Source organism: Callithrix jacchus, chromosome 10 (assembly GCF_049354715.1).
Source record: "Callithrix jacchus isolate 240 chromosome 10, calJac240_pri, whole genome shotgun sequence".
Lineage (NCBI taxonomy): Eukaryota > Metazoa > Chordata > Mammalia > Primates > Cebidae > Callithrix > Callithrix jacchus.
Genome location: NC_133511.1, coordinates 118,345,734 through 118,360,037, shown reverse-complemented (window position 1 = coordinate 118,360,037; position 14,304 = coordinate 118,345,734). Strand labels below are relative to the sequence as shown.

The 14,304-nt window shown below is 50.4% G+C and overlaps 1 protein-coding gene across 17 annotated transcripts; it reads left to right on the top strand.

Moving 5' to 3' along the window:
* Positions 1-53: 53 nt before the first annotated feature.
* CYB561A3 (cytochrome b561 family member A3) lies at positions 54-12,532 on the top strand. Of its 17 annotated transcripts, none has more exons than XM_054240964.2 (8): positions 54-158; positions 1,552-1,649; positions 3,449-3,529; positions 5,442-5,640; positions 7,789-7,997; positions 8,676-8,830; positions 10,333-10,489; positions 11,710-12,532. In XM_054240964.2, exons 3-8 carry the CDS (start codon positions 3,449-3,451, stop codon positions 11,794-11,796), a joined length of 888 nt encoding a protein of 295 aa, XP_054096939.1. In that variant the 5' UTR covers positions 54-158; positions 1,552-1,649; the 3' UTR covers positions 11,797-12,532. The 17 variants fall into 17 exon arrangements, with proteins under 17 accessions (XP_054096939.1, XP_078197280.1, XP_054096938.1 ...); XM_078341154.1 differs by having other exon boundaries at positions 1,532-1,649; positions 11,041-12,532; XM_054240963.2 differs by having other exon boundaries at positions 54-177; positions 1,532-1,649.
* The last annotated feature ends 1,772 nt before the right edge of the window (positions 12,533-14,304 follow it).

The window sequence follows — 14,304 nt, the reverse complement described above, 5'->3', positions numbered from 1 at the left end:
TGCCCGCCCCTCCGCTTTAGATTGGCATTGCCAGCCAGTTGTTGGGGGCAGGTGTCTTCTGCATTTCCTAGGATCTTCGGGAGCTGTAGCTCCGGCGCCTGGTGGCGAGAGACGGGTTCCAGAGATCCCGGCCCCACTTCGTCCTTCTGTGGTTAGGGGTGAGAAAGAGTCCGGGCTGTGAGTTCAGAGACCTGGGTTCGAATGCTGGCTCTGCTGCTATCTCGCTTCGCACTGTCGCGACCCCCTTGCTCGGCCCAAGTTTCTCTTTTAGGAAGTGGGCGCCTTTCTCAGCCCTCTTTCTTCCAAGGTAGTGGTTATAAAGGCACGAAAGCTCTTCAGAGGGCGCAGAAAGACGGAGCTCCTTGCCCCAGTTTTCACCCATTGTTAGCTGGGACGAGCAGCCAGCAGATGGGTCAGGGATCACCCCTCGAGTGCCTGGAACCGTTCTTTGGACACCTGAGCCATACCTGAGCACAGGCTGAAGTCTGGGTCTGTAATTATTCTGGTGCTAAGGGCGACCTTGTTTACCTGCCTCCTTGGCTGGAATATTGAACCCCTCACTCCTGAGTTCCGACTTTAACAGAATAGGAATCCTCAGAGCTGAGAGGGAGTGGACCCGAATTCCTGCACCAGCTCTGCTACTTTCCTTGGCCAAGTCAATTTTTTGTTTTGGGCCCCAGTGTCACAGTGTTTTTGATTTGTAAGATGAGAGTTTAGGACTTGTATTCTAAGTCTGGTCCTGAAGATTCTTAAAGTACCCCAGTCCATCGGGGACGGAGAGCAACAACGATTTTCTGCCCTTTCGTTTATTTGTAGTTCTAAATTATAAAAGTAACGCTGTAGAGCCTTTTTCTAAGACTAAGGGGATGGGAACTAGCATTTCTTACCCCTGTACCTGACCTGTTTTAGCTCAGCCGGGAGAATCCTTTTTGTCAAGGAATTAGTAATATTTTGTGATGTGAACATTGTCTGAAACTCAGGCTTCAGTGTCCATAAATAAATATTACTGGAACAGAGCCGTGCTCAGTTGTTAAGATATGTATGTGGCTGCTCTTTCACAGGCAGAATTGATGACATAGTTGTGACAGAGACCATGTGCTCTACAAAGCCTAGAATACTGATTACCTGGACCTTTACAGAAGAGCTTGTTGACTCCTGCCTTAGAACAGAGCCTCCTGGGGCTCTGCAAAGTGAGGGCACCCGGGGATCACAGCCCAAACTGACCTCTTAGAACAAATGAGAGGATATTTTCAAGCATTTGCAGTTTTCACTGCTTTTTGTTTGTTTGTTTTTGAGACAGAGTCTAGCTCTGTCACACAGGCTAGAGTGCGGTGGTTCGATCTCGGCTCACTTCAGCCTTCTCCTCCCTAGGCTCAAGCCATTCTCCCACCTCAGCCTCCTGAGTAGCTGAGACTACGGGTGCACACCACCAACCCAGCTAATTTTTTTTTTTTTTTGGTAGAGATGAAGGCTCGCTGTTGCCCAGGCTGGCCTGGAACTCCTGGGCATTTATGTATTTATTTATTTTTAGAGTCTATCTCTGTCGCCCAGGCTGCAGTGCAGTGGCACGATCTTGGCTCACTACAACCTCTGCCTCCTGGATTCAAGCAATTCTCGTGCCTCAGTCTCCCAAGTAGCTGGGACTACAGGTACATGCCACCATACCCAACTAATTTTTGTATTTTTAGTAGAGACAAGGTTTCACCATGCTTGTCAGGCTGGTCTCCAACTCCTGACTTGAGGTAATCCACCTGCCAAGGTCTCCCAAAGTGCTGGGATTACAGGTGTGAGGCACCGTACCCTGCCTGGAACTCCTGGGTTTAAGTAATCCTCCTGCTTTAGCTTCCCCCAAAAATGCTGGGTTTACAGGCATGGATCACTGTGCTGGCCCTTCACTGCATTCTTCCTTTTTTCCTGCTTTGCTCTATTTCAGGAAGTAGGAGGGCTTATCTATGTATTGTGAGCAGAGCAATGTAACTTTCCAGCTCTCTGTCAGGAAAGTGTGTTCAGGGTCTATTCTAAGTCTGTCACAGAGCAGTAAACCAGGACCGCTTCTACTATGTGGCTACAGATCCTTTTGGACTCCATTTAGTTTTTCCTTTTGCAAAGAAAAAAAAAAAAAACAGTTGTGGAGGTAGATACTGTCAAATGAGTGAGCCTGATGATCAAGATCTCTTATATTTCAGTGAGGGATGGAGAGTGTTTTAGGTGAATATATGGTGACCTGAAATGTCCTCTGCCCTTGGAGGAACTGAGGAGGCAGTTCTGAGGCTGGGTAGCAAATCTCTGAGTTACACAGTTGAGTCACAAAGCTTCTAGGAAGCTGGTGGCATGACTTTCTCCTGCCAGCTTCAAGGAAACTCTTCTCCCCAGCCCTTGGACCTTCCTTTCTTTCTTTCGTCTTCTTTCTTTTCTTTTCTTTCTTTCTTTCTTTCCTTTCTTTCCTTTCTTTTTTTTTTTTTGGAGACAGAGTCTTGCTCTCTCGCCCAGGCTGGAGTGCAATGGCACGATCTTGGCTCACTGCAACCTCTGCCTCCTGGGTTCAAGAAACAATTCTCCTGCCTCAGCCTCCCTAGTAGTTGGGATTACAGGCACGCGCCACCACACCCATGCGCCACCACACCCACATAATTTTTGTTTTTGTGTTTTTTTTTGAGACAGAGTTTCACTCTGTCGCCTAGGCTAGAGTGCAATGGCTCGATCTCAGCTCGCTGTAACCTCCACCTCCTGGGTTCAAGTGATCCTCCTGCCTCAGCCTCCTGAGTAGCTGCGAGTACAGGCATGTAGTCCAGCTAATTTTTGTATTTTTAGTAGAGACAGGGTTTCACCACGTTGGTCAGGATAGTCTCAAATTCCTGACCTCATGATCTGCCCACCTCAGCCTGCCAAAGTGCTGGGATTATTCTTGTGAGCCACCATGCCCAGCCATTTTTGTATTTTTAGTAGAGATGGGGTTTCACTACTAAGCATTGCTTACTGAATTTTTCATGTTGGCCAGGCTGGTCACAAACTCCTGACCTCAGGTGATCCACCCGCCATGGCCTCCCAAAGTGGTGGGATTACAGGCGTGAGCCACCATGCCCGGCCATTTTTGTATTTTTAGTAGAGATGGGGGTTTCACCATGTTGGCCAGGCTGGTCTTGAACTCCCGACCTCAGGCGATCAGGTGATCCACCCACCATGGCCTCCCAACATGGTGGTATTACAGGTGTGAGCAGTCCTGACCTCGCCAGACCTTCCTTTCTCAGAGATTACTGCCAACTTGGGTCACTTTGTGAAAGTCCGGTGTCTTTTCCTGATTAGGTGGACCCCTAGTATGGGGATAGCTGGCATGGCATGGCTAAGGGCTACTGAGAGGCCTGGGCAAGAGAAACATGAGCCACAGGTTTTTGTTAGCAGTTAGAATCAAGTGCTATGATGGTAATGACTAAAAATTCTTTTTTTTAAGATGGAGTTTCACTCTCATTGTCCAGGCTGGAATGCAATGGCACAATCTCAGCTCATTGCAACCTCTGCTTCCCCTGTTCAAGTGAGTCTTCTGTCTCAGCCTCCCGAGTAGCTGGGGTTACAGGCATGTTCCACCACACCTGGCTAATTTTGTATTTTTAGTAGAGATGGGGTTTCATCATGTTGATCAGGCTGGTCTCCATCTCCTGACCTCAGGTGATCCAGCTGTCTCGGCCGCCCAAAGTGCTGGATTACAGGCGTGAGCCACTGTGCCCAGCCAAGAATTCTAATACTTGACTTCTACAATGTGCTACATACATTTACTCACTTGATCTAACAACCTGTGGTCAAGGAAGAATCATGGGCCTTGAGGCTAAACATAGAAAGGTTTGAAACTCCCTACCCACTCACTGGGTCCTAATGCTGATTACTTCATCTCTATGAGTCTTAGTTTTCTCATGGAAAATATGCCTCCCAGGGTTAAGAGGAGTAAATGGGATCTTGTGTCTTCATTATATGTACTTTTTTGAGACAGAGTCTTGCTCTTCTTGTCCAGGCTGGATTGCAGTGGCATGATCTCAGCTCACTGCAACCTCCACCTCCCAAGTTTAAGCAGTTCACCTGTCTCAGCCTCCCAACTAGCTGGGATCGCAGGTGCCTGCCACCACACCTGGCTAATTTTTTTTTTTTTTTGTATTTTTAGTAGAGATGGGGTTTCATCATAATGGTCAGGCTGGTCTCGAACTCCTGACCTCAGGTGATCTGCCCTCCTTGGCCTCCCAAAGTGCTGGGATTACAGGCCTGAGCCACCACACCTGGTGGTGTTCGATATTCTTATTGTTCAGTTACTCTTATTGCCATGCTTTCTTGCAGGTGAGTCCTGCAAATGTTAAGTGATTTGCTCAAGGTGCCCATTTCACAGGAACTGGAGCCCAGGCCAGTTCTCTGAGTCTATCATTAGGGCGAAAGGTGAACAGTCAAGTGTTTTACCTCCATGGGAGCTATTGGCTATTTCTTCTCTGTTAGCTGGTTCAGCATGAGGGGCCTCAAAGCAGGAAGCCACATTGTTGCCTTCTTGGTGTGAATCCATGTGACAGGGTGACTCCCTTGAGCTCTGGGCCCGAGCTGCTTACATATTAGCTAAAAGCAGGGCCAGTCCTGTGGCTTTGCCCACTTGCCTAGCATTTAAGAGCAACTGCTCAGGGCTTTAAGTATTTGTCATTCCCGAAACCAGAGTTGGTTTCTGGATTTATCAAGGACTTGTGGAAATCTCAAAATAAACCTCTTGCTTTCTAGACCATGAGTTGTTGCTTCCTCTTTTCTTTTCTGGACTTTCCCCAGAGGAAGAGAAAGCAGAAGTCTCAGGCCTGGAGACAGCTGAGGGGCATCACCTGGTTAGAAGCGTGGAGTGTGGGCAGTGGAGTGAAGGCTTGGTTACCTCTCCAATGAGGACTAGCCCCATAGAGCTCACTCTCAGGGGAAGAACTTCTCTGTGGAAGTGGGAGCCCACGGGACTCTTTCCTGTCTAGTGTAATGTGGGGGATTTCCTCTTTTCAGATTGTAATTTTTGCCTCCTCATGTTAGAACCCAGAGCCTGGGCATTTCGGTGATTTAGCCTGGACTTTGATTCTTGTTCCTTTTTTCCTGGGGGGGTATGAGGTGGTAATTCTTTATCCTCTGATCCTGTGAGGGGAGACTAATTCCAAGACTCTGGGCTTTAGCATCTGGGCTTCTCCAGGGCCAGCCACAGCCTTGAGCTTGCTCCTCTGTCTGGGCACTGCCAGGTGCTGCGGTGTGGCCTCAGTCATTGTAACTGAAGATCAGGCCCACTCAGGCATTGAGGCCTCAAGGGGGCGGTGCCTAGGCTGATGCAGGGGAACTGAAGCAAAAAGATTCCATCCCACAGGCCAGGAGCAGAATCAGTGTCACCTCCTTTAGCCAGAGTACTGGGCACACCTGAGCCAGGGAAGGCTCGTGACTTCTCCTCCTTCTAGGACTGTGTCATCAGAATGGCGTCAGGATGGTTCTACCTGTCCTGCCTGGTGCTCGGGTCCCTGGGCTCCATGTGCATCCTCTTCACTGTCTACTGGATGCAGTACTGGCGTGGCGGCTTTGCCTGGAATGGCAGCATCTACATGTTCAACTGGCACCCAGTGCTTATGGTAGCTGGCATGGTGGTATTCTACGGAGGTGGTGAGTAAGAGGTCAGCAAGGGAGGTGGGACAGGGCTCAGGCTGGGCCAACCTGCACTTTCCCTCTCCAGTATTAGGTTTGCGGCTATGGCGGTAGGGTAGGTTGAGCTGTCACTGGACCCAGCTGTCATTTGGGGGAGGAAGTGGTTAAGACTGGGGGCATCTCAGAAGGTTGGCTTCACAGATACTCTAGGGCAGGAGTTGGCAAACTTTCTGTAGAGGGTCAGATGATAAATAATGGAGTTTTGCCAAACATGTAATCTGTGTAGCAGCTACTCAGCTCTGCCACTGTGTTGTGAGAACAGCCTTAGACAACACATAAACACGAGTGTGGCTTATATGTTCCAATAAAGCCTTATTTGCAGACGTAGGTCGTGAGCTGGATTTGGCCTTTGAGCTGTAGTTTGATGACTCCATCTCTAGAAAACAAGAGATTGAACCGTTTCATGGACTTGCCTGCTCTTCTGGGATCCATTTTTTTTTTTTCTTTTTTCTTTTTTGATTAGAATTTCATTCTTGTTGCCCAGGCTAGAGTACAATGATGTGATCTCAGCTTACTGCAAACCTCCACCTCCTGGGTTCAGGCCATTCTCCTGCCTCAGCCTCCTGAGTAGCTGAGATTACAGTTGCTCGCCACCATGCCCAGGTAATTTTTGTATTTTTTAGTAGAGACGAGGTTTCACTATGTTGGTCAGGCTGGGCTGGAACACCTGACCTCAGGTGATTCACCCGACTCTGCCGCCTCCCAAAGTGCTGGGATTATAGGCGTGAGCCACCGCACCTAGGGTGGGATCCATCTTTGTAATCTTTGCCCCATGCTTTCCAATCTGTGCCTTGGGGTCCAGGTGAGCCTCATTTCCCCCACTTGTAAAATGGCAATACTGATGCATGGCAGTTTACCACGTGCAGTTCACATGTATCATCCCATTTTGTTCTTGCAAGTTTGTAAGGTGGGCTATACTGTTATATCCATTTTACAGACGAGGAAATTGAGAGTTAGAAGGGGAGGCCAAACAGCTAAGAGACAGCGCCTGGATTTGGACCTATGTTGCCTGACCTTAGTGCCTGTGTTCTTGACAGCCAGCCTCAGTTGTGACAATTCAGTTTGATGAAATAATGACTGTAAGAATGCTTTTTAGCCTAGAAACTGCAAATAAGCTGAATTTATTTTTGTAAAAATAGAATAATGACAGGTCCAAGAAACCTGCTTCCCCTCCATGGTTTTTTTTTTTGGAGACAGTTTCCCTCTTGTGATCCAAGCTGGAGTGCAATGGCACGATCTCAGCTCACTGCAACCTCCACCACCCAGGTTCAAGCACTTTTGCCTCAGCCTCCAAAGTAACTGGGATTACAGGCGTGCACCATCATACCTGGCTAATTTTTTGTATTTTTAGTAGAAATGGGGTTTTACCATGTTAGCCAGGCTGGTCTCGAATTCCTGACCTCAGATGATCCTCCCACCTTGGCCTCCCAAAGTGCTGGGATTACAGTGTGAGTCACTGTGCCCGGCCACATTTTGTTTTTTTTTAAAGAGACAGAGTTTCCCTCTTTCTCCGGCTAGAGTGCAGTGCAATGACCACAGCTTGCTGCAGCCTTGAAATCTTGGGCTCAAGTGATCCTCTCACCTCAGCCTCCTGAGTTGCTGAGAGTACAGGCATGTGCCGCCACGCCTGGGTAATTAATTTTTTTATTTTCATTTTTTGTAGAGACAGGATCTTGCTATGTTGCCCAGGCTGGTCTTGAACTCCTTCTAAAGTGCTGGCATGAGCCACCATGCCCAGGCCTCCTTCCTTATTAATTTGAATCTATTTATTTATTCATTTCTCTCTGTGGCCCAGGCTGGATTGCAGTGGCATGATCGTAACTCACTGTAACCTCAAACTCCTGGCCTCAAGCAGTCCTCCTACTTTGGCTTCCCAAAATGTGCTGGAATTACAGGCATGAGCCACCATACCCAGCCCCTCCTCCCTACATGGCTATTATCCCACAAATCGTTAGACGAGAGAAGACGCCAAGGAGTTGGTACCAGTGCTCTAGCATTTCCTGTTCCCTTTCTGGGAAGCTGTGTCGGATCCTATCAGGGTTACTCCCTGATGTCTGGATGGGCATGAGGGGGGAGGCTGAGCCCTGGGACCACTCTCTCCTGCAGCATCGCTGGTGTACCGTCTGCCTCAGTCGTGGGTAGGGCCCAAGCTGCCCTGGAAACTCCTCCATGCAGCACTGCACCTGATGGCCTTCGTCCTCACCGTTGTGGGGCTGGTTGCTGTCTTTACGTTTCACAACCATGGAAGGATTGCCAACCTCTACACCCTGCACAGCTGGCTGGGCATCACCACTGTCTTCCTCTTCGCCTGCCAGGTGGGTTCTCTCTCCCCTCCTCCTCAGGGTTCTCAGAGCCATGAGCTCTGGGTGGGGCTTCACTTGTATGAGCACCAAATATTCCTCTGCTTATTGCCTGGAGAGAGCCTTGCAGGTCGTATCCTGCCAAATCAACATTTATTCAAGGGCTGTGGGAAGTCAGTGGCCTGACCTTACCCTGTCCTTTTATCCTTCCCACTGCCTGTCTCTCCTCCCAGAGCCCCCTCTGCTAACTTTGTCATGGCACATACTATGCTGACTCAATCAGCCATCTCACTCCCCCACTTTCCCCACTCCCACCTCTCTGTGAACCAAAAGAATTCTAGAAGTGGTTTCCGTATTCTGATCTCAGGCCTGTGCAGGTGTGGAGTTTTCTGAGCAAGGACTGGAAGGAAGCAGACAAACAAGGCAATTGGGTTTGCTGGGAGTGGGATGATAGCTAAGCCTGTAATTTACTGTTCTTGTTTTGTGGGTAACAGGCCACAATGAGGAAGCCAGCATGGCGGTGGGCAATGCCTGGCGGTGGGCAATGCCTGGCGGTGGGCAATGCTGGTGGGAGGGTGTGAGTTGTGAAAGAAGAGCCAAGGAGATGGGGAGGAGGCACTGGTGGGGTGGGGTGACCGGATGTGCTGTGGTCACACACAGCACCGTCAGGTGTGTCCTCCCTTTTGTCCACAGTGGTTCCTGGGCTTTGCTGTCTTCCTCCTGCCCTGGGCATCCATGTGGCTGCGCAGCCTCCTAAAACCTATCCACGTCTTTTTTGGAGCCGCCATCCTCTCTCTGTCCATTGCATCCGTCATTTCTGGCATCAATGAGAAGCTTTTCTTCAGTTTGTGAGTGTAGTGGGGTCCCCAACTCTAAAGTGAAGAGGAGGGAATAGGGTCTTCAAAAGACACACCCTATCATCATAGGACTCACCCAAGGGAGGAGATCTTTTGGGATTGGGCCCATTCCTGATCTTGAAGGTAACAGAATTGATCTTTCTTTAGGTTGAAATTGGTAGGTCAGCAGATACGTGTTGAGCATCAGTTTGATTTAGCACCTACTGTGTGAACTGTCCTGAGCACCTTACATTTAATCCTCTCAACCACCCTACCTCATTGGTATTGTTGTCATTGCCATTTTCAGTTGAGGGAACAGATTCTGCAATAGGACTGCTCAGGGGGAAAAAAAATGAGGGAACAGAGGAGTTATGTAACTGACCCAAGGGCACACAGCTAGTAAGTGGCAGAGCTGGGACACAGGTTAAGCAGTCTGACTCTAGAGCCTGCACGCCTGGCCACCGCTGTCCATTCTGAGGCAATGGGGTGTAGTGAAAAGCAACTAGGACTTGAGGTCAGACCTCGATTTCAATCTTGGCTTTGCCATTTACTAATTATGTAACTTTGGGCAAGTTGATTTCATTCCTTTGAGCTTCAGTTTCCTCATGGGTAAAAGGTTATTACAGCTGGATGCAGTGGCAGGCATCTGTAGTCTCTGCTACTTTGGAGGCTGAGGTGGAAGGATTATATGAGCCCAGGAGTTTGAGTTCAGCCGGGGCAACGTAGCAAGACCCTCTCTATCACCTCACCCCCACCCCTGGCCATAAGAGACTGCATCTCAACCGGGCGTGGTGGCTCAAGCCTGTAATCCCAGCACTTTGGGAGGCTGAGGCGGGTGGATCACGAGGTCAAGAGATAGAGACCATCCTGGTCAACCCCGTCTCTACTAAAAATATAAAAAATTAGCTGGGCATGGTGGTGCATGCCTGTAATCCCAGCTACTCAGGAGGCTGAGGCAGGAGAATTGCCTGAACCCAGGAGGCGGAGATTGCGGTGAGCCAAGATTGCACCATTGCACTCCAGCCTGGGTAACAAGAGCGAAAATCCGTCTCAAAAAAAAAAAAAAAAAAGAGATTGCATCTCACTCTGCTGCCTAGGTTGGAGAGCAATGGTGTGACCATAGCTCACTGCAGCATCAAACTCCTGAACTCAAGCGATCTTTCCATTTTAGCCTTCCAAGTAAGCTAGGACTACAGACATGTACCACCTTACCCATCTAAATTTTATTTTTGTAGAGACAGGCTCTCACTATGTTGCACAGGCTGGTCTCGAACTCCTGGGATGAAGCAGTCCTCATGCCTTGGCCTCCCAAAGTGCTGGGATTACAGCAGTGAGCCACTGCACCTGGCCCATTTTACAAATATTTGCAGGGACTTAGAAAGGGTGTTAAAATTGCAGATCACACGTGGCCCCAGGAAGGTTTTCTCACCCTCTCTTAGTGACATCGAGTCTCTCACTAGACAGAAATAGGTGGAAAAATCTCTTGAGAGCTCACACTGTTTTGTCATCTTCAGGAAAAACAGCAACAGGTCATACTCCAGCCTGCCCAGCGAGGCCGTCTTTGCCAACAGCACCGGGATGCTGGTGGTGGTTTTCGGGCTGCTGGTGCTCTACATCCTTCTGACTTCATCTTGGAAGCGCCCAGAGCCAGGGATCCTGACTGACAGACAGGTATGGGTTCTGGTCCCACATTCCAGGGTGAGACAGGGCCAGGTCTAGAGAAGGATCTCCCAGGAAAGGCTCAAGAAGACTAACCCAGTGGCACAGTGGGAAACCAAGTAGCTTGAGGGTGGAGTTCAGGTGGCTGATGGGGAGCACTGGTCCTAAAACAGCCTATCCCAGCGAAACTCTCTGGGGCTCCCTAGGGTCTGTCCATTGAGAGACAGAATTTCCCTCCCAAATTGCTGTGGTTCTGTGAGGTGAAGTGTGGCCTTATCTTCCCCAAGGAAGGACTTGACTATGCTAAGGGTGTGTGATTTCTTTCCCAGCCTTGGGGCTAGTTTAGTGGGGTGGGTGCTTGGTGACAAGCTGAGTGCTTGGAGCAGGTCTTGAAGGGATGTAGGGAGATGGGGTATGTACCAGGCTCAAGGACTTGGGACTTCCCTGAGAGATTTGGTGGCTTGTGCGGGGACCACCCTGCAGGTTAGGGGTCTGAATGGCTTGGGCCTGGTGTGACTCCTGCATCCTGTCATTAACTCCTGGGCATCTGCCTGTCTTTCCAGCCCCTGCTGCATGACGGGGAGTGAAGCAGCAGGAAGGGGTTCCCAGGAGCTCCTGGTGCTGCAGCCTGTGCTTCTCAGAAGCTCTGCCCTTCCCAGGCTCCCAGCTGGCTTCAGCAGACAACTTTCTTCGAAGTCTGGCCCAGACTTCTCGCCTGGGTGCTGAGCCTGCCTTCTCCAGCCACTTGCTGCCTGTCTGCTTTCCTTGGTGGCTTTGGCTTCTGCACTCCTTGGCATCAGCTTCTGAGGTCCTCTGTTCACACAAGGTCCTCCTTGCCCTGGCCACTCCTGCTGCTCCTGCCTGAAGAACTCAGACTGATTTCCGCTTAAGACTCCTGGGGGTGTGGTGAAGAGCTGGGACTCGCGTGCAGTCCACGACATGAACCATGAGGGAGGCGAGGCATCCGCCTGCTTCCCCCACAAAGGCATGCATTTCAGTGAGGCTGCCCCGCCATGGAGCAGGCTTCATCTGCTGTGCCATCCAGCCCCATCTGGATGTGAGGTGGGGTGGAGACATCACGGAGTGAACACATCATGGAGTGACTGCAGGAGAAGCAGGGAGTGGCAGCCCACACAGCTTCCGCTGAGGAGCTGACTGCTCTGAGCTGTTCTATTTTGTATTACTACTCTGAGTCTGCGTGTATTGTGACTGTGTGGCTCTACCTCTTCCAGCTGCTGCTACAGCTGAGGCCTGGATCCCGGCCTTTCCCTGTGACTTACATGCCTGTCACCAGCAGGCAGCCCTGTGAATCCTGGTAACCTGATCTCCCAAGAATAGCCTGTCCCCAGGTGTCTCAGTAGTAATGAGTAACAGAGGTGGCTGTGGACTTCCTTTACTTCCCCTTGCCGGATCAGGGCCTTCCTGCTTCCTGCTGGGCAGGGCCCCAGCCCCTCTGATCACCCTGTAGCACATCATTGCAACTGATGCCACAGTTGTGGGGTCCTGTGTGCAACAGAGCCCTGGGACCCACTGCTTGCCTTCAGAGGGGTTCCTTGCTGAGACCCACATTGCTTCACCTGCCCCAACCATGGCTGCTTGCCTGACTCAACCAGAGTTCTGTGCCATGCTGGAGCTGGAGCTGTTGCTCTTCTTCAGAGGAGGAAATGGGGTGGGGAGAGGGAAGGGTCTTGCTTCTCTTCTAAGTGTTGCTGCTGTGGCTTTTTTGCCTTCTCCAAAGAAGCCCTGCCAGGTCCCAGGCTTTAGACTGCTGTGCTTAGTAGGCAAGTGAGAAGCCGGGGGTCTGGAGCCCACCTACTCTATAGCAGCATCAGCATCCTACTCCTGGCGACATCAGGCCAACTGTCCACCCCAGCTTCACACCGCCAGATGTTGGCAGAAGGGCTAATACTGAATGTCTTGATTGGCTGGAGCCTTCAAAGCCACTGGGATGTCCTCCAGGTACCTAGGTCCCATGACCAGCTCCCTGTCTCCATAGGGGTAGGCATTTCACTGGTTTTTGAAGCTCGAGTTTCATTAAATATGTTAAGAATCAAAGCTGTCTTTGTCTGTTCAGGCTGGGTGGCTCAAACAAGTGTTTATTTCTCACGGTGCTGGAGGCTATAGACATCTGAGATCAAGGTGCTGGCAAATTTGGTGTGAGGCAAGTGCCAGCTTCCTCAGAGACTGTCTTCTCACCATAACCTCACATAGTGGAAAGGGTATGACAGCTCTGGGGCCCCACCCTTATAACCCAGTCACCTCCCAGAGGCACCACGCTCTAACACTATCAGAGTGGGGTTAGCGTTTCAACACAGGAATCTGGCGGAGGGCACAAACGTTCAGTCTCTAATACAGCCCTCTGATGAAATGATGCTGTGGTTAAATGAGTTCTGGCCAATTTGCAAAAGCCTTAGGACAGGTCTTACCCTCGCAGACCTAAGGAGGGGCCAACCGGAAGGCACCAGAGATCCATGTGATCCTGTCTTAATGGAGTCGCATGTGTGGATTCACATGCAGTTCATTTATGTGCCAATGTCCTTGATAGCTAATGGCACGTGCTTATCTCACGAGGAAGGAAGTTTTTCCTGTTTCATAATCTGGGAAAACAAGACTTGAAAAGGGTAAGTGACCACTGGCTTGAGGTCACCCAGCCAGGAAATGGCAGAGCTGGGATCTACAGGCCACCATCTGAGGCCAGCCTCCTTCCCAGCTGATGGGCACATACCCCTGTGCACTTGGATACCTTGTGGTCAGGGGTGTATGGTACGGCTGACAGACAGGACCCTGGGTAGAGAAGCCCAGCCACTGGGGGAGCTTACAGCCACATTTGGGCTAAGTAAGTGACAGGGGTTGGGGGGGGGCAGGAGGCTCTTTCCTGTGATAACCATAACTCCAGAGTGAGCACTTGGACTGTGCTGGCTTCATCTTCATCAGCTCATTTGAATGCTTTCATGTCCCTGTGAGGTGGGTACTGTTCTGATTTTACAGATCCCAAAGGGCTAAAAAATAGGCCTTAGCTCATGGAGCCAGGTTAAACCAGAAGCAGATTTCAGGTCATGTGTATGAGTCGACAGCCAGTGCCTTTAACCACTCCCTGCCCTACATGCATGCCAGGCCTGTGCTATTTGTCTCCACATGCACAGAGTACCCCTGCTCACCCTGGTGCCATCAGCGATTGCTCTAGAAAGAGACCTGGGGGCTGGCTTGACTGCAGTTTTCTTTTTTGAGACAGGGTCTTGCTCTGTTGCCCAGGCTAGAATGTAGTGGCATGATCACAGCTCACTGCAGCCTCGATCTCCTGGCCCCAAGCCAACCTCCCAACAAGTTAGGACTACTGGCACACCCCACCATGCCTGGCTAATTTTGTGTTTTTTGGTAGAGACAGGGTTTCACCATGTTGCCCAGGCTGGTCTTGAGCTCCTGAGTGTAAGAGATCTGCTGCCTCGGCCTTCCAAAGTGCTGGGATTGCAGGTGTGAGCCACCACGCCCAGCCTGGCTGCATTTTCTGATCCATAACTGAACCTTAGACCATGATTATTTCTTTTCCTTCTGGTGTCCCAAATGCCCCTTTGGCTCCTGAGGAGCCACTGAATTGTTAATTAAATGCTGAGGAAAGCCTTTCTAGCATTCTTACACACATCAGGTATATGTATTGGAAGGGGGATGGGTGGGGCCCCAGTGGAAGCAGCCCAGCTGAGGAGACCCTGTGTTAGGGGCTCAGGTAATAGAGATCTGCCTGGTAGGAGATGGGTCATGATGCCTACGGCCAGGGCTGTGGGCCCCTCGTTCACAAGCTTTGGGGAAGGTCCCTCAGAGGAGGCAGTGGC